The sequence below is a fragment of the Mobula hypostoma genome, chromosome 15 (assembly GCF_963921235.1).
Source record: "Mobula hypostoma chromosome 15, sMobHyp1.1, whole genome shotgun sequence".
In the NCBI taxonomy this organism is placed as follows: Eukaryota; Metazoa; Chordata; class Chondrichthyes; order Myliobatiformes; family Myliobatidae; genus Mobula; species Mobula hypostoma.
In genome coordinates, this window is record NC_086111.1 from 75,433,252 (window position 1) to 75,456,299 (window position 23,048).

The 23,048-nt window shown below is 49.1% G+C and overlaps 1 protein-coding gene across 1 annotated transcript in view; it reads left to right on the forward strand.

Annotated features, from left to right (window-relative positions):
* LOC134356991 (sodium- and chloride-dependent creatine transporter 1-like) overlaps positions 1–23,048 on the forward strand; it is a 114,207-nt gene that overhangs the window by 62,561 nt on the left and 28,598 nt on the right. Inside the window, exons 3-5 of the mRNA XM_063068288.1 lie at positions 7,428–7,559; positions 10,277–10,541; positions 14,597–14,729. Coding sequence (XP_062924358.1) covers positions 7,428–7,559; positions 10,277–10,541; positions 14,597–14,729 — 530 coding nt within the window. The remainder of the gene's footprint in view (positions 1–7,427; positions 7,560–10,276; positions 10,542–14,596; positions 14,730–23,048) is intronic.

Consider the following 23,048-nt stretch of genomic DNA (forward strand, 5'->3'; position numbering starts at 1 on the left):
GACACGAACACATCATACCCATAACTAACCCGTACGCCTTTAACTGACAACTCTAAACTGTACGTCTTTGGACTGTGGGAGGAAACTGGAGCACCCGGAGGAAACCCGTACGATCGTGGGGAGAACGTATAAACTCCTTACAGGCAGTGGCGGGAATTGAATTCTGTTCAGTGATCGCTGGTTCTGTAATAGCATTACGCTAATTGCTACATTACCATGTCACCCTACTGCTGACAGACCCCTATACCTTTCAACAATCATCCCCAGGAAAGTTATGCCTCCTGGGATTAGCCATTTTCACCCTGCCTGTTCACTCCACCTATTGCCTTTCTACCTGCTGAGTTCCTCCAACGTGTTGTGTGTTACCTATGCCTCTTATCATCTTGTACACCTCTCTCATCTTCCTTGCTTAATAAATTTTTAAAAATATTTGTGTTCAGAGCTTGGACTTCACTGTCAGGGCTGGCATTTATCACCCATTGCTGACCACCCTGCCCCGCCTGCCCCAGGCCCGGGCCTGGAGAAGGGGGAAGGAGGTAAACCAGGCCTTCTGGTGAAGGGGCTGGCACGGTGCCGGCGGGGAGAGAATTCCAGAGTTTAGAGCCAGTGATGAAATGGAGATGGATCTCCCAGTCAGGGTGGTGTGTGACTGGGAGGGGAATCTGTGGGTGGGAATGTGTGACAGGGAGGGGAATCTGTGGGTGGGGGTGTGTGACTGGGGGGGAAATCTGTGGCTGGGAGTGTGTGACTGGGAGGGAACCTGTGGGTGGGGGGTGTGTGACTGGGAGGGGAACCTGTGGGTGGGGGTGTGTGACTGGATATGGAACATAGAAACATAGAAAATAGGTGCGGGAGTAGGCCATTCGGCCCATCGAGCCTGCACTGCCATTCAGTATGATCGGGTGTGTGACTGGGAGGGAACCTGTGGGTGGGGGTGTGTGACTGGGAGGGGAACCTGTGGGTGGTGCTGTTCCCTGTGAGTGGGGGGGTGGGTTTGGAGGGGTCTGGTGGAGGTGCTGATAGAATAGCAATTTTCAAGAGACCTTTAAACCCATACATAAACAGTCAGGAAATCAGGGTCTTTGTTCGGACAGGTCGGTTCGGTGAAATTGGCACAGTGAACACAGACACTGTGGGATGAAGTGTGAAAAACATGGGGCAGTGGGATCAGTTTAATTTGGAGCTGTCTGGAGAACGTGGGGCAGTGGGATTAGTTTTAAATTCACTCAAGTATTCAATGTCCTTTTGAGGTGAACTTTTCAATGTCACTGGAATGTGGTGTGAATGTTTTCTATTCAGCGTTGTTGCCTGGATACTCAACAAACTGTTGTAGGTGATCTCAACTTTCTGTAACAAAACACTGACATTGCTGGTGGCTGGGAACGAGCATCTCTCTCCCTGTCCCTCTTTCTGCCTCTCCCCTGTTACTGCCTCTCTCTCCTTCTCTCTCTCTCCTTCTCTCTCCCTGTCCCTCATTCTGCCTCTCTCCCTGTTACTGCCTCTCTCTTTCTCTCCCCTGTCTTTGTCTCACTCTCTGTTTCTGTATCTTTGTCTCACTCTGTCTCACTCTCCGTCTTTGTCTCTTTAGCTGTCTCTGTCACTCTCCTTTTCCCCCTCTCCCCCACCCTCTCCCCCCCCCGGTCGGGATTAATACAGGGCACAGTGGGATGATCCCCAGGCAGAGGGGGATACATGGTAGAAGACACACATGGGCTTTGTTGGGGACTCTGGGGGAGTCCATGGAATCTTGAGGCTTCTGGGGATGTGATCCTGATCCCAGTATTCCCTTTCCCCAGAAGAGCTAGCTCACTTCCCGGGACTAGGCTGGCGTTGGATCATCGCCTCTCCATGGCACTGAACGCTCAGGACACAGAGCGAGCGACAGTGTCAGAGGCACCTGCTTCTCTCTGTCTGTGCCAGGCTTAATTGGATTGCAGTTAGCATATGAATGAGTGAGGGGCTGTGGACTGCATTTCCCACGAGATGAATTCTTCCGAGCCATGGGGACGTGCATCTCCCTCACTGTCTGAATGAATGAGTGGGTGTGTATAACTGTGGCAACAGGCCTGGCGGGGTCTGTGCCTAGTCAGAAGTGTGAGCTGCCTTTTGTTGATGCCGTCTCTGCCCCCTCCCCCCAGCATCACTCCACCAGCTGCCATCCTGGGGCGGTCATCTCATCTCGGTCTGACGGGTTACCACTCTGCTCTTCCAAATCAAAGTACTTCGCCCCAGCAGGGAGGAAGGGGTTGTGGTTCCCACAGACTGTCGTCTGCTCGAGGCATCAGCATTAAACAAACTCTGACAAATGGTGCTCCCCTGCATGCCCACCCTCTCATCACACTAAGTGCAGCTCCTGCCTCAGAGCCCCAGAGACACGAGTTCGTTCCCAACCTCCGGCACCGTCTGCACACTCTCCCCGTGATTACGTGGGATTCCCCAGGGTGCTCCAGTTTCCTCCCACCTGCCATCAATGTTTATATTTAGAGATACAGCTCAGTACCAGGCACTTCCAGCCCACCGAGCCCATGCTGCCCAATTAAACCCACATGACCAATTAAACTACTAACCCGTATGCCCTCGTGACCAATTGAACTACTAACCTGTACACTGGACTCTGGGAGGAAACCAGAGCATGCGGAGGAAACCGATACGGCCACAGGGAGAATGTAGAAACTCTGTACAGACGGAATTAGCAAACCTACAAGGGAAAATACTATCTTACATCTAGTCCTGTGCAATGAGATTAACGATCTTGTAGTCAGGGATCCTCTTGGAAAGAGTGATCATACAGGTCGACCTTCACTAATCCGACAACCTGTAATCCAGTTCCTTCGATAATCCGGCACTGATTATGCTTAATGTGATCCTTCTGTAATTCGGCATTTTCACTAATCCGGCACTCCTCAGGTCCCAGTGGTGCCGGATTAGTGAAGGTCAACCTGTAGCATGACTGAATTTTGCATTCAGATGGAGGATGAACTAGTTAGATCTAAAACTAGTGTAATATGCTTGAACAAGGGAGACTACAACGGGATGAGGGAGGAGTTTGCTAATGTGGATTGGGAGCACAGGCTATTTGGTAGGACAGTTGAGGAACAGTGGAATACTTTCAAAGAGATTTTTTACAGTGCTCAACAAAAGTATATTCCAGTCAAAAGTAAGGAGAGCCAGCCTTGATAACTAAGGAAATAAAAGATAGTATCAAGTTAAAATCTCATTTGTACAAAGTCGCAAAGAGTAGTGGGAGACTGGAGGATTGGGAAAACTTTAAAAAGCAACAAAGAACAACTAAACAAGAAATAAGGAAAGGGAAGATAGAGTATGAAAGTAAATTAGCACAAAATATAATAACAGATAGCAAAAGTTTTTATAAATATGTAAAATGGAACTGGGTGGCTAAAGTCAACGTGGGTCCCTTGGAAGACAATAAAGGGAAATTGATATTGGGTGATAAGGAAATGGCCGAGGCATTGAACTATTTTGTGTCGGTCTTCATGGTGGAGGACATGTCTAATATGGCAAAGAATGATGTTATGGACGAAATGGGAGGTGAGGACCGTGATAAAATCACTGTCACTAAAGAGATAGTGATGAGCAAACTAGAAGACCTGAAGGTAGGTAAGTCCCCTGGTCCTGATGGGATGCATCCCAGGGTGCTGATGGAATTGGCAGAGGTTATAGTAGACGCGTTTGTAATCATTTATCAAAACTCTCTGGACTCTGGGCAGGTCCCGGCGGATTGGAAGACAGCAAATGTCACGCCTTTTTTAAAGAAAGGATGTAGACAAAAGACAGGCAACTATAGGCCAGTTAGTTTAACATCTGCAGTCGGGAAAGTGATTGAAGCTGTTATTAAGGAAGAAATAGTGAAACATTTAGAAAGGAGTGGTTCCATTAGACAGACACAGCATGGATTCAGAAAGGGCAGGTCCTGTTTGACAAACTTACTGGAGTTCTTTGAGGACATAATGAGTGCAGTGGATAGAGGGGAACAGGTGGATGTTGTATACTTGGATTTCCAGAAGGCGTTCGATAAGGTGCCGCACAAGAGACTTATAAATAAGATACGGATGCATGGAGTCGGAGGAAGTGTATTGGCATGGATAGTGGATTGGTTAAACGATAGAAGGCAGAGAGTTGGTATAAATGGGTGTTTCTCCAGTTGGCAGTCAGTGGTGAGTGGGGTGCCACAGGGGTCGGTGCTGGGCCCGCAGCTGTTTACCATTTACATTGATGATTTGGAAGAGGGGACTGAGTGTAGCAGAGCAAAATTTGCTGATGACAATAAACTGAGTGGAAAAGCAAAATGTACAGAGGATGTGGAGAGTCTGCAGAGGGATATAGATAGGATAAGAGAGTGGGCCAAGGTCTGGGAGATGGAATACAATGTTGGTAAATGCGAGATCATCCACTTTGGAAGGAATAATAGAAGAGCAGATTATTATTTAAATGGTGAAAGATTGCAACATGCTGTTGTGCAGAGGGACTTGGGAGTGCTTGTTCATGAATCGCAAAAAGTTGGCTTGCAGGTACAACAGGTTATTAAGAAGGCAAACGGAATGTTGGCCTTCATTGTTAGAGGGATTGAATTTAAGAGCAGGGAGGTCATGCTGCAACTATACAGGATACTGGTGAGGCCGCACCTGGAGTACTGTGTGCAGTTCTGGTCTCCATACTTGAGGAAGGATATACTGGCTTTAGAGGCAGTGCAGAGGAGGTTCGCCAGGTTGATTCCAGAGACGAAGGGGTTAACCTATGAGGAGAGATTGAGTCACCTGGGACTATACTCTCTGGAGTTCAGAAGAATGAGAGGGTATCTTCCAGAAACATACAAAATTTTGAAAGCAATAGATAAGATAGAAGTAGAAAAGTTGTTTCCATTGGTAGGTGAGACTAGAACTAGGGGACATTGCCTCAAGATTCAGGGGAGAAGATTTAGGATGGAGATGAGGAGAAACTGTTTTTCCCAGAGAGTGGTGAATCTGTGGAATTCTCTGCCCAGGGAAGCAGTTGAGGCTTCTTCAGTAAATATATTTAAGATACAGTTAGATAGGTTTTACATGGTAAGGGAATTAAGGGTTATGGGGGAAAGGCAGGTAGATGGACCCTTTACAGTTTACAGTTGCAGGAAATGTGCCCTGCAGGTACACGGCCCATGAAAAGGTAGACTGGGAGCTCTGTACCGTGTAAAGCTTCTGTCAAGATCTGATCACACTTGAGCTCTTTGGTACCACAAGACATAGGAGTCTTAGGCTGTTCGGCCCATCACGTCTGTTCCACCATTCCATCATGGATGATATGTTATCCCTCTCAACTCCATTCACCCGCCTTCTCACTGGTGCCCATCCTAACAAAGAACCTATCAATCTCCGTTTGAAATGTACCCAATGACTTGGTCTCAATAGGCAATAGACAATAGGTGCAGGAGTAGGCCATTCGGTTCTTCGAGCCAGCACCGCCATTCACTGTGATCATGGCTGATCATCCACAGTCAGTACCCCGTTCCTGCCTTCTCCCCGTATCCCTTGACTCCGCTATCTTTAAGAGCTCTATCTAACTCTTTCTTGAAAGCATCCAGAGAATTGGCTTCCACAACCTTCTGAGGCAGAGCATTCCACAAATCCACAACTCTCTGGGTGAAAAAGTTTTTCCTCAACTCCGTTCTAAATGGCCTACCCCTTATTCTTAAACTGTGGCCTCTGGTTCTGGACTCCCCCAACATCGGGAACAAGTTTCCTGCCTCTAGCGTGTCCAATCCCTTAACAATCTTATGTGTTTCAGCCAGATCCCCTCTCATCCTTCTAAATTCCACTGTATACAAGCCCAGTCGCTCCAATCTTTCAACATATGACAGTCCCACCATCCTGGGAATTAACCTCGTGAACCTCCGCTGCACTCGCTCAATAGCAAGAATGTCTTTCCTCAAATTTGGAGACCAAAACTGTACACAATACTCCAGGTGTGGTCTCACCAAGGCCCTGTACAACTGCAGAAGGACCTCTTTGCTCCTATACTCAACTCCCCTTGTTATGAAGGCCAACATGCCATTAGCTTTCTTCACCGCCTGCTGTATCTGCTTGCTTACTTTCAGTGACTGATGTACAAGGACACCTAGATCTCGTTGTACTTCCCCTTTTCCTAACTTGACACCATTCAGATAGTAATCTGCCTTCCTGTTCTTGCCATCAAAGTGGATAACCTCACATTTATCCACATTAAACTGCATCTGCCATGCATCTGCCCACTCACCCAACCTGTCCAAGTCAGCCTGCATTCTCATAACATCCTCCTCACATTTCACACTGCCACCCAGTTTTGTGTCATCTGCAAATTTGCTAATGTTACTCTTAATCCCTTCATCTAAATCATTAATGTATATTGTAAATAGCTGCAGTCCCAGCACTAAGCCTTGTGGTACCCCACTAGTCACTGCCTGCCATTCTGAAAAGGACCTGTTAATGCCTGCTCTTTGTTTCCTGTCTGGCAACCAATTTTCTATGCATGTCAATACCCTAACCCCAATATCATGTGCTCTAATTTTGCCCACTAATCTCCTATGTGGGACTTTATCAAAGGCTTTCTGAAAGTCCAGGAACACTACATCCACTGGCTCTCCCTTGTCCATTTTCATAGTTACATCCTCAAAAAATTCCAGAGGATTAGTCAAGCATGATTTCCCCTTCGTAAATGCATGCTGACTCAGACCGATCCTGTTACTGCTATCCAAATGTGCCACTATTTCATCTTTTATAATTGACTCCAGCATTCTCCCCACCACTGATGGCAGGCTAACTGGTCTATAATTCCCTGTTTTCTCTCTCCCTGCTTTCTTAAAAAGTGGGATAACATTAGCTACCCTCCAGTCCTCAGGAACTGATCCTGAATCTATAGAACATTGGAAAACAATTACCAGTGCATCCACGATTTCTAGAGCCACCTCCTTAAGTACCCTGGGGTGCAGACCATCAGGCCCTGGGGATTTATCAGCCTTCAGTCCCGTCAGTCTATCCAACACCATTTTCTGCCTAATGTGAATCTCCTTCAGTTCCTCCTCAGCTTTCAGTGGCAATGAATTCCTCAGATTCCTCCATATCGCCTTTCTGCCTCCTGCCCAATGGGACAGGAGGGCAGGGAGAATGTCCAGGGTGGGTCAAGTTTCTGAGCAAGCTGGCTGCTTTACCGAGGCAAGGCAGTGAGAACTGCGGACAGATTCCGTGCAGGGGAGCCGGCTTCCGTGGTGAACTGGGACATTTTAGAGACTTTTAGACTGGCACATGGATGATGGAAGAATGAGGAGGGCTGTGTGGAAGGGAAGGGGTAGATTGATTTACAGTGTCAGCACAACTTGTGGGCCGAAGGGCCTGTGCTGTGCTGTTCCTTCTGACCCTCGACTTACGGCGTGTCTCTGTCTCCACCCCCTGCTGCAGGAGTTTTCCTCATACCGTACCTGCTCATCGTTCTGGTGGGAGGGATTCCGGTCTTTTTCTTGGAGATTGCACTTGGACAGTTCATGAAACGAGGTGGTGTTGGCGCTTGGAATATTGCACCTCTCTTCAAAGGTGAGCAGTACGCGGGTCCGGGCACGGGCCATCCCCCGGCGTGCGGTCTGTGCGTTACGCGGGGGACCGTGACGTGCTTCAGGGTAAACCAGGGCAGCAGCTGGAATGAACGTGTGCTGCACTCTGGTTTCAGTCAGATCAAACCCTGTTACGAGGAAAGGTTGGGACTTATTCCCCGGAGCACAGGAGAATGAGGAGAGATTGGATAGAGATATACAAAGTTATGACGGCTTTTTGCACTGAGGTTGGGTGAGACTAGAACCTACGGTCACGGGTTAAGGGTGAAAGGTGAAATGTTTAAGAGGAACCTGAGGGGAACTTCTTCACTCAGAGGGTGGTGAGAGTGTGGAATGAGCTGCCAGCGGAGGGTGTGGATGTGGGTTTGATTTTTAACATTTAATATTTTTAACATTTTACATGGATGGGAGGGGTCCTGGTGCAGGTAGATGGGACAAGCAAAATAACAGCTCAGCACAGACTAGATGGGCTGAAGGGCCTGTTTTTTGCTACAGAACTCTATGACTGTGTAATGTTATGGACTGTGCTGTGTTTGGTCTGAAAGCAGGGTTTTAATTTAAGCAAAGGGATTCCTCAGGGTGTAATGGACAGGCTGGCAAACAGGGGAATAACACTTCTCCATTGAGGGGAGGGGCAGAGGGCTGCTGTTCAGGAATTAACATGTGATTTTCAAGATATATACATTCTGATCGGACACAAATACGACAAGAAAGATGTTCGGACCATGTGTTACTGGGGAAATTCTCCTGTCCAAGGAGATGAGTTGTGAAGTTACCTGCCACACTGCAAGAAATTTATAGTTCAGGAGAGGATGACTGGGAGCTGATTCGAACAGAATGAGAATGAAGAAGTCAGCAACATTAAATGGACTGCCAAGGCTTCAGGCCAAGTCGAAGTAAAACCTTATATCATCAAAGTACACTTATGATACCATACGGCTATAACTCGAGTCACAGTATACCCAAGCTGGTGAGACTTTCACTGCTCCCCCAGCTCAATAACTGCTATATGCAGAATAAGTCTGCCTCTGCGAAACACAGTGTTAGAATCATAAACACCAGATTCTGAAGGTGCTGGGAATCTGGAGCAACACCCACAAGATGCTGAAAGAGCTCAGCAGGTCAGGCAGCATTTGTGGAAATGGTTAAACGGTCAATGTTTCAGGACGAGACATTGACCTGAACTGTCTCAGGACTGGAAAGGAGGTGGGAAGACCACAGAATAAGAAGAAGAGACTGGAGAAAGAAGATAGCTGGAAGGTGCTCTTTCTCTCCCCCACCACTTTTTTTATTCTGGCATCTTCCCCCTTCTTCTTCTGTCCTGAAGAAATATTTTGGCCCAAAATGTTGACTGTTTATTCATTTGCCTGGCCTGCTGGGATCCTGAAGCATTTTGTGTGTGGTAGATTAGATTAGCTTAATTTGTCATGTGTGCATCAAAACACACTGCAGATTCTGTCATTTGCGTCAACGACCGACACTGTCCGAGGATCTGCTGGGGGCAATCCACAAGTGTTGCCGCGTTTCTGGTGCCAATATAGCGTGCCCACGACTTACTAACCCTAACCCATACGCCTTTGGAACATGGGAGGAAACCGGGGCCCCTGGAGAAAACCCAGGCAGTCATGTAGAACATGCAAACTGCTTACAGGCTGTGGTGAGGTTTGAACCCCAATCGGTGAATGTTTCAATCGTACCGGTGCCCAAGAAGAGCATGGTAACCTGTCTCAGTGACTCTCCCAGAGGCGCTTACATCCACAGCGATGAAGTGCTTTGAGAGGCTGGCGTTGAAGCAAATCACCACCCAGGCCATGCTCTTTCCTCGCTGCTGCCATCAGGTAGAAGGCACAGGAGCCTCAGGACTCGCACCACCAGGTTCGAGAACAGTTACTACCCCTCAACCATCAGGCTCTTGAACAAAAGGGGATAACTGCACTCATTTTAGGACTCTGCTATCTTGTTATCTTATGCTAGTTATATACTGCTGTTTATTTATATCTGTATTTGCACAATTTGTTTACAGTTTACAGATCCTGTTTACAGTTACTGTTCTATAAATTTGCTAAGTATGCCCCCAGAAAAAGAACCTTAGGGTTGTCTGTAGTAAAATGTATCTACTCTGATAATAAATTTTACTTTCAACTTTACAGGCTGTTTACAGTCAGTGGTGGGATTTGAACCCCAGTCGGTGAATGTACAGACTGTGCTGGGATTTGAACCCCAGTCGGTGAACGTACAGACTGTGGTGGGATTTGAACCCCAGTCGGTGAACGTACAGATTACTGACTCTGCCACTGCAGGGAACACCAGTTCATAGGGATATTGCCTTGTTGCTGCCCGATTTGCCTCAGTTATTTATGCATTGCCAGTTGCCCTGCAGTTAGTGGGAGAAGTACTGCAGGGGTCCCAGTGTGGTGTGGGTCCCTGTGCTCTGCCGACGGCGGGTAGTGCTGCTACCACACACCTCTGGTCATTGACATTGACTGGAGAGCCGCTGGTTTTAGTGGGGAACTCACTCAGATTGGTGCTGCCCCCTGCTGTTCACCCAGAGGAAGACAAGATGAACCAGGGTGCACCAGCAATTCACTTGGGCAACATTATTGTCTATGACCGTAGGCTTTTTTGTTATCGTAATTATGTATGTTGTGTGTCACTCTGGTACCGTGTTTTGCACCTTGAACTCCAAGTCTTCCCTTCCAGGTCTGGGCTTTGCCTCCATGGTGATCGTCTTCTTCTGTAATACCTACTATATCATGGTCCTGGCCTGGGGGCTGTACTATCTCGTTCACTCCTTCACTAACAACCTGCCTTGGGCCACTTGTGGCCACACCTGGAACACTCCGGAATGTACCGAGCACTTCCAGCACAGTCAGTGCCACAACAGAACCTTCGTCAACGCCACTAACTTCACCATCGACTGTGAGGAACTCGCGAACAAACGCTCACCCATCATCGAGTTCTGGGAGTAAGTCCAATGTTACCCCATCACGGGGTGTCAGCGTGACTCCCTCACCTCACCCCGTCCAGCCAAATCCACCGGATTCAACCGTTACACACTCCGGGGTCAGACACAGAGTGAAACTCCCTCCACACCGTCCCATCACACACTCCCAGGGACAGACACAGAGTGAAGCTCCCTCCACACCATCCCATCACACACTCCCAGGGTCAGACACAGAGTGAAGCTCCCTCCACACTGTCCCATCACACACTCCCAGGGTCAGACACAGAGTGAAACTCCCTCCGCACTGTCCCATCACACACTCCCGGGGTCAGACACAGAGTGAAACTCCCTCCACACTGTCCCATCACACACTCCCGGGGTCAGACACAGAGTGAAACTCCCTCCGCACTGTCCCATCACACACTCCCAGGGTCAGACACAGAGTGAAGCTCCCTCCACACCATCCCATCACACACTCCCAGGGTCAGACACAGAGTGAAGCTCCCTCCACACTGTCCCATCACACACTCCCGGGGTCAGACACAGAGTGAAACTCCCTCCGCACTGTCCCATCACACACTCCCAGGGTCAGACACAGAGTGAATCTCCCTCCACACTGTCCCATCACACACTCCCAGGGTCAGACACAGAGTGAAACTCCCTCCACACTGTCCCATCACACACTCCCGGGGTCAGACACAGAGTGAAACTCCCTCCACACTGTCCCATCACACACTCCCAGGGTCAGACACAGAGTGAATCTCCTTCCACACCGTCCCATCACACACTCCCGGGGTCAGACACAGAGTGAAGCTCCCTCCACAATGTCCCATCACACACTCCCAGGGTCAGACACAGAGTGAATCTCCTTCCACACCGTCCCATCACACACTCCCGGGGTCAGACACAGAGTGAATCTCCTTCCACACCGTCCCATCACACACTCCCGGGGTCAGTCACAGAGTGAAGCTCCCTCCACACTGTCCCATCACACACTCCCGGGGTCAGTCACAGAGTGAAACTCCCTCCACACTGTCCCATCACACACTCCCGGGGTCAGTCACAGAGTGAAACTCCCTCCGCACTGTCCCATCACACACTCCCAGGGTCAGACACAGAGTGAAGCTCCCTCCACACTGTCCCATCACACACTACCGGGGTCACACATAGAGTGAATCTTCCTCCACACTGTCCCATCACACACTCCTGGGGTCAGTCACAAAGTGATGCTCCCTCCACACTGTCCCATCACACACTCCCAGGGTCAGACACAGAGTGAATCTCCCTCCACACCGTCCCATCACACACTCCCGGGGTCAGACACAGAGTGAAACTCCCTCCACACCGTCCCATCACACACTCCCGGGGTCAGACACAGAGTGAAGCTCCCTCCACACTGTCCCATCACACACTACCGGGGTCACACACACAGTGAATCTCCCTCCACACTGTCCCATCACACACTCCTGGGGTCAGTCACAAAGTGATGCTCCCTCCACACTGTCCCATCACACACTCCCAGGGTCAGACACAGAGTGAATCTCCCTCCACACCGTCCCATCACACACTCCCGGGGTCAGACACAGAGTGAATCTCCTTCCACACCGTCCCATCACACACTCCCGGGGTCAGACACAGAGTGAAGCTCCCTCCACAATGTCCCATCACACACTCCCAGGGTCAGACACAGAGTGAATCTCCTTCCACACCGTCCCATCACACACTCCCGGGGTCAGACACAGAGTGAATCTCCTTCCACACCGTCCCATCACACACTCCCGGGGTCAGTCACAGAGTGAAGCTCCCTCCACACTGTCCCATCACACACTCCCGGGGTCAGTCACAGAGTGAAACTCCCTCCACACTGTCCCATCACACACTCCCGGGGTCAGTCACAGAGTGAAACTCCCTCCGCACTGTCCCATCACACACTCCCAGGGTCAGACACAGAGTGAAGCTCCCTCCACACTGTCCCATCACACACTACCGGGGTCACACACACAGTGAATCTTCCTCCACACTGTCCCATCACACACTCCTGGGGTCAGTCACAAAGTGATGCTCCCTCCACACTGTCCCATCACACACTCCCAGGGTCAGACACAGAGTGAATCTCCCTCCACACCGTCCCATCACACACTCCCGGGGTCAGACACAGAGTGAAACTCCCTCCACACCGTCCCATCACACACTCCCGGGGTCAGACACAGAGTGAAGCTCCCTCCACACTGTCCCATCACACACTACCGGGGTCACACACACAGTGAATCTCCCTCCACACTGTCCCATCACACACTCCTGGGGTCAGTCACAAAGTGATGCTCCCTCCACACTGTCCCATCACACACTCCCAGGGTCAGACACAGAGTGAATCTCCCTCCACACCGTCCCATCACACACTCCCGGGGTCAGACACAGAGTGAAACTCCCTCCACACCGTCCCATCACACACTCCCGGGGTCAGACACACAGTGAATCTTCCTCCACACTGTCCCATCACACACTCCTGGGGTCAGTCACAAAGTGATGCTCCCTCCACACTGTCCCATCACACACTCCCAGGGTCAGACACAGAGTGAATCTCCCTCCACACCGTCCCATCACACACTCCCGGGGTCAGACACAGAGTGAAACTCCCTCCACACCGTCCCATCACACACTCCCGGGGTCAGACACAGAGTGAAGCTCCCTCCACACTGTCCCATCACACACTCCCGGGGTCAGACACAGAGTGAAACTCCCTCCACACCATCCCATCACACACTCCCGGGGTCAGACACAGAGTGAAACTCCCTCCACACCGTACCATCACACACTCCCGGGGTCAGACACAGAGTGAATCTCCCTCCACACCGTCCCATCACATACTCCTGGTAGACTCTGTGTCTATCTCCTTTTCACCCTCTCCACATCCGTTCTATAATGAGGCAACTGAACTGAACACAAAATTCCAAGTCTGATCTATCAGGACCGAACACAATATTTCAAGCATGGTCTAACCAGTTTTGTAGAGCGAGCAATGCTCCAACTAGTGAAGGCCAACACACCACATGTCTTCTTAACCAGCGTATTACCTGCATGACAACTTTGAGGGGTCTATGGATATGGACCCCAAGGTCCCTCTGTTGCTGTACACTGCCGTTAACCCTGTATTCTGCCTTCACATTCAACCTCCCAGGATGAATCATTTCACACTTTTACCCAGCTGAGCTTCACCTTCCATCTCTCAGCCCTGCTCTACATCCTGTCAATGTCCCCTTGTAACCTACGATAACGTCCATGGCATCTGCAAACTTACCAACCCACCCCCCACTTCCTCATTCCAGTCACAAAAATCAGAGGTCCTAGGACAGATCCCTGTTCCACCCAGTGCCTTCTGTGGGCAAACCAATTGTGTGTGCACACAGCCGATGGATCAGACATTGCCTCCTGTGCCTCCTGACTTTCTGAATGAGCTACCACGGGGATCCATATCAAATGCTTTGTTAAAATTCATATAAACTGTGTCCACTGCTCTACCTCATCAATATGCTTTGTCAAATCTGCAAAGAATGAGGTGTGACCTACCCCTCACAAAGCCATGCTGACTACCCCTAATCAGGCAATACATCTCCAAGTGATCATAATCCTGTCTCTCCAATAACTTGCCCACCACTGAAGTAAGATTCACTGGTCTGTAATTCCCAGGATCATCCCTACTCCCCTTCTTGAACAAAGGAGTAACATTTGTCACCCTCCAGTCATCAGTGAGGACACAAAGATTATTGTCAAGAGCTCAGCAATCTCTCCCCTTGCTTCCCGTAGTAACCTGGGGTACATCCCATCTGGCCCTGGGGACATCTATCCTAATACTTTTCAAAAGTTCCAGTACATCCTCTTTCTGAACATCGGCATGTTCCATCATATCAGCCTGTTTTACTCTGTCCACAAGTACAACTGTTCCCAATTTACATGAAATACCCCACCATCCTTTCCCTGTCTCAATGGGACTACTCTATCCAGAACCCCGTGAAAGTGCCCCCGAAATAACCTCCACATCTCTGTGATTGGCGTTTATCCCGACATTCCCTCTGCAGGAGGAGGGTTCTGAGGATCTCGGACGGAATCGATCAGGTTGGGTCGATCAGCTGGCAGATGCTGCTGTGTGTGCTCGCCACCTGGATCATCATCTATTTTTGTATCTGGAAAGGGGTCAAATCAACGGGAAAGGTAATGACCTGTCCACAGTTCACAGAGACGGTCAGTGTGTGTGTGTGTGTGTGTGTGTGTGTGTGTCCATCCCCCCCCCAGTGAGGGTCAGTCAGTGTGTGTGTGGGACCGTCCCCCAGTGAGGGTCAGTGTGTGTATGGGACTGTCCCCCAGTGAGGGTCAGTGCGTGTGGGACTGTCCCCCAGTGAGGGTCAGTGCGTGTGGGACTGTCCCCCAGTGAGGGTCAGTGTGCGTGTGGGACTGTCCCCCAGTGAGGGTCAGTGTGCGTGTGGGACCGTCCCCCCAGTGAGGGTCAGTGTGTGTGTGTGTCCGTCCCCCAGTGAGGGTCAGTGTGTGTGTGGGACCGTCCCCCAGTGAGGGTCAGTGTGTGTGTGGGACCGTCCCCCAGTGAGGGTCAGTGTGTGTGTGGGACCGTCCCCCAGTGAGGGTCAGTGTGTGTGTGGGACTGTCCCCCAGTGAGGGTCAGTGTGTGTGTGAGACCATCCCCCAGTGAGGGTCACTGTGTGTGTGTGGGACCATTCCCCAGTGAGGGTCAGTGTGTCTGTGGGACCGTCCCCCAGTGAGGGTCAGTGTGTGTGTGGGATCCATTCCCCACTAAACGGGTCCTGATTAGTGTTGTGAAGATATGAGGACAGGAGTATGGACCAGCCAGTGTGACTGCTGTTCTCTTCCCATGTCTCCCACCTGTTCAATCCTCTCCAGATAACCACAACGGCACTCCGTAGTGGGTTTGACACTATCAATACCACCTCTCTGAGGATGTCTGGATGGAACTTGTGAAGGAGAAAGTGGGTAGTCACTTTGACGGGGTTACACTACAGAGCTCCCAGTGGAATTAGGTCGGAGAAGGGTGCGAAATGTTGGGGATTTTATCTTTCCGAACTTCAGCTACATTTAAGATGTTGCCGGTGATCTTTGGCGACTTTCTGTGAGCTACAGAAAATTGTTTCAGATTTCCTCTTAAATATACCTTTGAGTTACTTTTGTTGCAATGTGCAGCATGCAAATTTCCTAACAAAGCTTCTAAATCACATTCATGACCTTTACATCTCATTATCAACTGAAGAACCCAAATGCGGACCAGTCAGGTGAGGTGCCTTTAAGGCTCATCACCGTGGCTGGGAGCGTGGCAGGATAGGGGAAATCCAAGCCAGGGTGAAACACTGAGGCCTCCTCTACCCAGAATCTTGTTGGCAAACATGCAGTTGCTGGAGAATAAAACTGAGGATCTGAGTGCAAGACTGCTGAATCAGTTGTTTGCCGTTTATCTGCGGAATCGCCAGGTGTAGCAGTCAAACCAGAAGGATTTGCAATTTACTGAATGGACTGACCTGTGGATCTGTAAAGGCAAAGGGAGTTGGCATATACTTTGTGGACAATTCTTGTTGGCAATTTTGTCGAACTCGTGTTTCCCCCAACTTGGCCACCTGATGATCAAATGTTGGCCGTTCTGTTTTCCTTGGGAGTTTCCATCTGTGATTTTGACCACATTTTGCATACCTCTGGCAGCCGACTAGTCACACACTCGTGACACTTCATGATGTCAGCTGCAGACAAGAAACAAGACAATACATTTCAAGTTATAATCAGAGACTTCAACCAGGCCTGTTGAAGAAATCCCTGCCCAGTTCTCACCAGCATATAACCTGTAGCACCAGAGGTCCCAACGTACTAGACCTACTATACCAAGATGAGGAATCCATATCATTCCAGGCCCAGACTGCATTTTGGAAAAACTTTCCTGTTGCCCAAGAAGAGTGTGGTGACCTGCCTCAGCGATCATCACTTACATCCACAGTGATGAAACATATCAGCTCCTGCCCGAAAGGCTACTTGGATCTGCCCCATTTTGCCTACTGGAACAACAGGTCCACAGCAAATGCCATCTCATTGGCTCTTCACAAAACCCTGGAACATCTGGACAGCAAAGAGCATCACGATACTCTTTTATCGATTACAGCTCAATGTATGATGGCAGAATATAGTATTAATGGTAAGATTCTTGGCAGTGTGGAGGGTCACAGGGATCTTGGGGTCTGAGTCCATAGGACACTCAGAGCAGCTGCGCAGGTTGGCTCTGTGGTTAAGAAGGCATACGGTGTATTGGCCTTCATCAATTGTGGGATTGAATTTAGGAGCCGAGAGGTAATGTTGCAGCTATATAGGACCCTGGTCAGACCCCACTTGGAGTACTGTGCTCAGTTCTGGTTGCCTCACTACAAGAAGGGTGTGGAAACTATAGAAAGGGTGTGGAGGAGATTTGCGAGGATGTTGCCTGGATTGGGGAGCATGCCTTATGAGAATAGATTGAGTGAACTCGGCCTTTTCTCCTTGGAGCATCGGAGGATGAGAGGTGACCTGATAGAGATGTATAAGATGATGAGAGGCATTGATCGTGTGGATAGTCAGAGGCTTTTTCCCAGGGCTGAAATGGTTGCCACAAGAGGACACAGGTTTAAGGTGCTGGGGATTAGATACAGAGGAGATGTCAGAGGTAAGTTTTTTGCACAGAGAGTGGTGAGTGCATGGAATGGGCTGCCGGGAACAGTGGTGGAGGTGGATACGATAGGGTCTTTTAAGAGACTCCTGGATAGGTACATGGAGCTTAGAAAAATAGAGGGCTATGGGTAACCCTAGGTAATTTCTAAGGTAAGGACATGTTCGGCTCAACTTTGTGGGCCAAAGGGCCTGTATTGTGCTGTAGGTTTTCTATGTTTCTATTTAATACCATCATCCTCTCAAACGAATCAATAAGCTCCAAGACTTTGGCCTCAATACCCCCTTGTGCGACTGGCTCCTGGATTTCCTCATTTGTAGACCCCAATCAGATCAGATTGGCAACAACATCTCCTCTACAATCTCCATCAGCACAGGAACACCACAGGGATGTGTGCTTAGCCCCTGCTGTACTCACTTTACACCTATGACTGTGTGGCTGAGCTCAGCTCCATTTCCATATACAAGTTTGCTGATGACACCACTGTTGTGGGCCATATCAAAGGGGGATAATGAATCAGCACATGGGAGGGAGATTGAAAATTTAGCTTCATAGTGTCATAACAACCTCTCCCTCAGTGCCAGCAAGGTCAAGGATCAGGAGAGGGAAACCATAGGTCCATGAGCCAGACCTCACTGGAGGATCAGGGGTGGGAGAGGAGAGGGTCAGCAACTTTAAATTCCTGGGCGTTCCTATTTCAGAGGATTTGTCCTGGAGTCAGCACGTAAATGCAAATGTGAAGAAAGCATGACAGCAACTCTACTTAGGAGTGCAGAGGTTCAGCGTGACATCAAAACCTAAACGTGTAGTGGAGAGTGTATTAATTGGCTATATTATGGCCTCGTATGGCAATGCCAATGCCTTTGAATGAAAAATTCCTACAAAAGGTAGTGGATTCAGCCCGGTACCGTCAGGCTCTTAAACAAACGGGGTAACTACACTCACTTGCCCATCCGTTACTGTGTTCCCATAACCAATGATCTCACTTTAAAGACTCCTTATCCCATGTTATCGTTATTTTTTGCAATTTTATTTGCATTTGCACGTTTTGTTGTCTTCTGCACTCTGGTTGATCTTTCATTGATCCTGTTATAGTTACTATTCTATAGATTTGCTGAGTATGCCCACAGGAAAATGAATCTCAGGGTTGTGTGTGTTGACATATATGTACCTTGATAATAAATTTACTTTGGCTTTGAAATTGACTTTGATTGCTTTAGCAGAAGGGGCTTGGGAGTCCTTGTGCAGGATTCCCCAAAAGGTTAATTTGCAGGTTGAGTCTGGTGTGAGGAAGGCAGATACAATGTGGCATTCATTTCAAGAGGACTAGAATATAAAAGCAAGGATGGACAGATGTTGATAGATTCTTGATTGGTCGGGACATGAAGGGATGCGGAGAGAAGGCAGGAGATTGAGGCTGAGAGGAAAATTGGATCAGCCATGACGAAATGGCGGAGCAGACTCGATGGGCCAAAACGCCTGATTCTGCTCCGATATCTTATGGTCAGACAGCGTGATTTTGTACAGGATGAGCATGTCTTGCAGATCTGGAATTCAGAAGGATAAAAGGAGTTCTTATAGAAACATATAAAATTATAAAGGGAATAGATAAGACAGGGGCAGGAAAATTGTTTCCACTGATAGGTGAGACTAGAACTAGGGGACGTAGCCTCAAGATTCGGGGGAGTAGATTTAGGATGCAGATGCAGAAGAAGTGCTTTTCCCAGAGAGTAGTGAATCTGTGAAATTCTCTGCCCAATGAAACAGTGGATGCTACCTCAGTAAATATACTTAAGACAATATTTACTGGATAGATATTTTCATAGTAAGGCAATTAAGGGTTATGGGGGAAAGGCAGGTAGGTGGAGATGAGTCCATGGTCAGATCAGCCATGATCTTATTGAATGGAGGAGCAGGTTCGACGGGCCAGATGGCCGACTCCTGCTCCTATTTCTTATGAAATTATGTTTTTATGAAACTGGAGAGGGTTCAAAGAAATCAGAATCAGGTTTATTATCACCGGCGTGTGACGTGAAATTTGTTAACTTAGCAGCAGTAGTTCCATGCAATACATAATCTAGAGGAGAAAAATAATAAATAAGATAAAAATAATAATAAACAAACAAGTACTTCAATTACAGTATATATATATTGAATAGATTTTTTAAAACATGCAAAAAAACAGAACTACTATATATTAAAAAAAGTGAGGTCGTGTCCAAGGGTTCAATGTCCATTTAAGAATATGATGGCAGAGTGGAAGAAGGTGATCCTGAATCACTGAGTGTGCGCCTTCAGGCTTCTGTATCTCCTACCTGATGGTAACAGTGAGAAAAGGGCATGCCCTGGGTGCTGGAGGTCCGTAATAATGGACGCTGCCTTTCTAAGACACCACTCCCTGAAGATGTCCTGGGTACTTTGCAGGCTAGTGCCCAAGATGGAGCTGACTAGATTTACAATCCTCTGCAGATTCTTTTGGTCCTGTGCAGTAGCCCCTCCATACCAGACAGTGATGCAGCCTGTCAGAATGCTCTCCACAGTACAACTATAGAAGTTTTTGAGTGTATTTGTTGACATGCCAAATCTCTTCAAACTCCTAATGAAGTATAGTCACTGTCTTGCCTTCTTTATAACTACATCGGTATGTTGGGACCAGGTTAGATCCTCAGAGATCTTGACACCCAGGAACTTGAAACTGCTCACTCTCTCCACTTCTGAACCCTCTATGAGGATTGGTATGTGTTCCTTCATCTTACCCTTCCTCAATTCACAATCAGTTCTTTCATCTTACTGACGGTGAGTGCCACGTTGTTGCTACGACACCACTCCAGTAGTTGGCATATCTCACTCCTGTATGCCCTCTCATCACCACCTGAGATTCTACCAACAATGGTTGTATTGTCAGCAAATATATAGATGATATTTGAGCTATGCTCAGCCACAGAGTCGTGTGTATATAGAGAGTAGAGCAGTGGGCTAAGCACACACTACTGATGTGCATCAGTGTTGATCGTCAGCGAGGAGGCGATGTTATCACCAATCCGCACAGATTGTGGTCTTCTGGTTAGGAAGATGGAGGTACAGAGGCCCAGGTTCTGCAGCTTCTCAATTAGGATTGTGGGAATGATGGTATTAAATGCTGAGCTACAGTCGATGAACAGCATCCTGACATTGGTGTTTGTATTGTCCAGGTGGTCTAAAGCCGTGTGGAGAGCCACTGAGGTTGCGTCTGCCGTTAACCTATTGTGGCGATAGGCAAATTGCAATGGGTCCAGGTCCTTGCTGAGGCAGGAGTTCAGTCTAGTCATGACCAACCTCTCAATGCATTTCATCACTGTCGATGTGAGTACTACTGGGCGATAGTCATTAAGGCAGCCCACATTATTCTTCTTAGGCACTGGTATAATTGTTGCCTTTTTGAAGCAAGTGGGAACTTCCACCCATAGCAGTGAGAAGTTGAAAATGTCCTTGAATACCCTGCTAGTTGGTTGGCAGAGCCTTACCAGCTACTCCATCGAGACCTTCCACCTTGTGAGGGTTGACTCTCTTTAAAGACAGCCTAACATCGGCTTCTGAGACAGAGATCACAGGGTCGTGAGGTGCAGTAGGGATCTTCACAAAGGGGTTCACGAAGATGATTCCAGGATTGAATATCTTGTCATATGAAGAGCGTTTGATGGCTCTGGGCCTGTGTTCACAAGAGTTCAGAAGAATCGGGGGGGGGGGTGACCTCATTGAAACCTATCAAATGGCGAAAGGCCTTGATAGAGTGGATGTTGAGAGGATGGTTCCTATGGTGGGAGAGTCTAAGACCAGAGGGCACATCCTCAGAACAGAGAGGCATCCTTTTAGAATGGGGATGAGGAGGAATTTCTTTAGCCAGAGAGTAGTGAATCTGTGGAATTCTTTGCCACAGGGAGCTGTAGAAGCCAAGTCTTTAAGGCTCCTATATCTAAAGGTCAGACAGCATGGTTTTGTACAGGACAACCATGGCTTGCAGATCTAATTTGGGTGTTCTGCCATTGCCTCAGCCATGTTTCTGTGATTGCAACAACATCATGAATCCATACGCTGATGTACACTCTCATCTAGCCTAGCTGTTTCCCATGGTGAGAGGGTCTAGGACACAGCCTCAGAATAGAGGGATGTCACTTTAGAACAGAGATGAGGAGGAAGTTCTTTCGCTAGAGGGAAGTGAATCTGTGGAATTCATTACCACAGACTACTGCTGAGGCCAAGTCATTGAGTATATTTAAAGTGGAGGTTGATAGGTTCTTGATTAGTCAGGGTGTCAAAAGTTATGGGGTGAAGGTGGGAGAATGCGGTTCAGAGAGATACTAAATCAGCCATGATGGAACGATAGAGCAAACATGATGGGCTGAATGGCCTAATTCTGCTCCTGTGTCTTATGGAGCTATGGCAAAGTGGTAGATGTACACTGCAATAAGACTTTGGACAAGCTCCTGCATGGTGGGACATGTGATCCGAGGTGCTTTGGTAATCTGGATTGACAGGTTTAAGGTGAGAGAGGAAAGGTTTAACGGGGAACTGAGGAGTAAGTTTTACACACAGAGGGTGGTTGGTGTACAGGACAAGCTGCCAGAGGACGTGTAGAGATGGGTACAATTCGTTCAAAATTTATTTGATAGATACTGGAAAAGGGTGTAAAGAGACAAGGGCCAAATGTAAGCAATAAAGACTAGTGTAGACAGTGTGACCCTCCCTCAGTACCACCCCTCCCACAGTGTGACCCCTCCCACAGTGTGACCCTCCCTCAGTACCACCCCTCCCACAGTGTGACCCCTCCCTCGGTACCACCCCCCCACAATGTGACCCTCCCTCAGTACCACCCCTCCCACAGTGTGACCCTCTCTCGGTACCACCCCTCCCACAGTGTGACTCTTCCTCAGTACCACCCCTCCCACAGTGTGACTCTTCCTCAGTACCACCCCTCCCACAGTGTGACCCTCCCTCATTACCACCCCTCCCACAGTGTGACCCTCCCTCAGTACCACCCCTCCCATAGTGTGACCCTCCCTCATTACCACCCCTCCCACAGTGTGACCCTCCCTCAGTACCACCCCTCCCATAGTGTGACCCTCCCTCATTACCACCCATCCCACAGTGTGATCCTCCCTCAGTACCACCCATCCCACAGTGTGACCCTCCCTCATTACCACCCCTCCCACAGTGTGACCCTCCCTCAGTACCACCCCTCCCACAGTGTGACCCTCCCTCATTACCACCCCTCCCACAGTGTGACCCTCCCTCAGTACCACCCCTCCCACAGTGTGACCCTCCCTCAGTACCACCCCCTCCCACAGTGTGACCCTCCCTCAGTACCACCCCCTCCCACAGTGTGACCCTCCCTCAGTACCACCCCTCCCATAGTGTGACCCTCCCTCAGTACCACCCATCCCACAGTGTGACCCTCCCTCAGTACCACCCCTCCCATAGTGTGACCCTCCCTCATTACCACCCATCCCACAGTGTGATCCTCCCTCAGTACCACCCATCCCACAGTGTGACCCTCCCTCATTACCACCCCTCCCACAGTGTGACCCTCCCTCAGTACCACCCCTCCCACAGTGTGACCCTCCCTCAGTACCACCCCCTCCCACAGTGTGACCCTCCCTCAGTACCACCCCTCCCACAGTGTGACCCTCCCTCAGTACCACCCCCTCCCACAGTGTGACCCTCCCACAGTGTGACCCTCCCTCAGTACCACCCCTTCCACAGTGTGACCCTCCCTCGGTACCACCCCTCCCACAGTGTGACCCTCCCTCGGTACCACCCCTCCCTCAGTGTGACCCTCCCTCGGT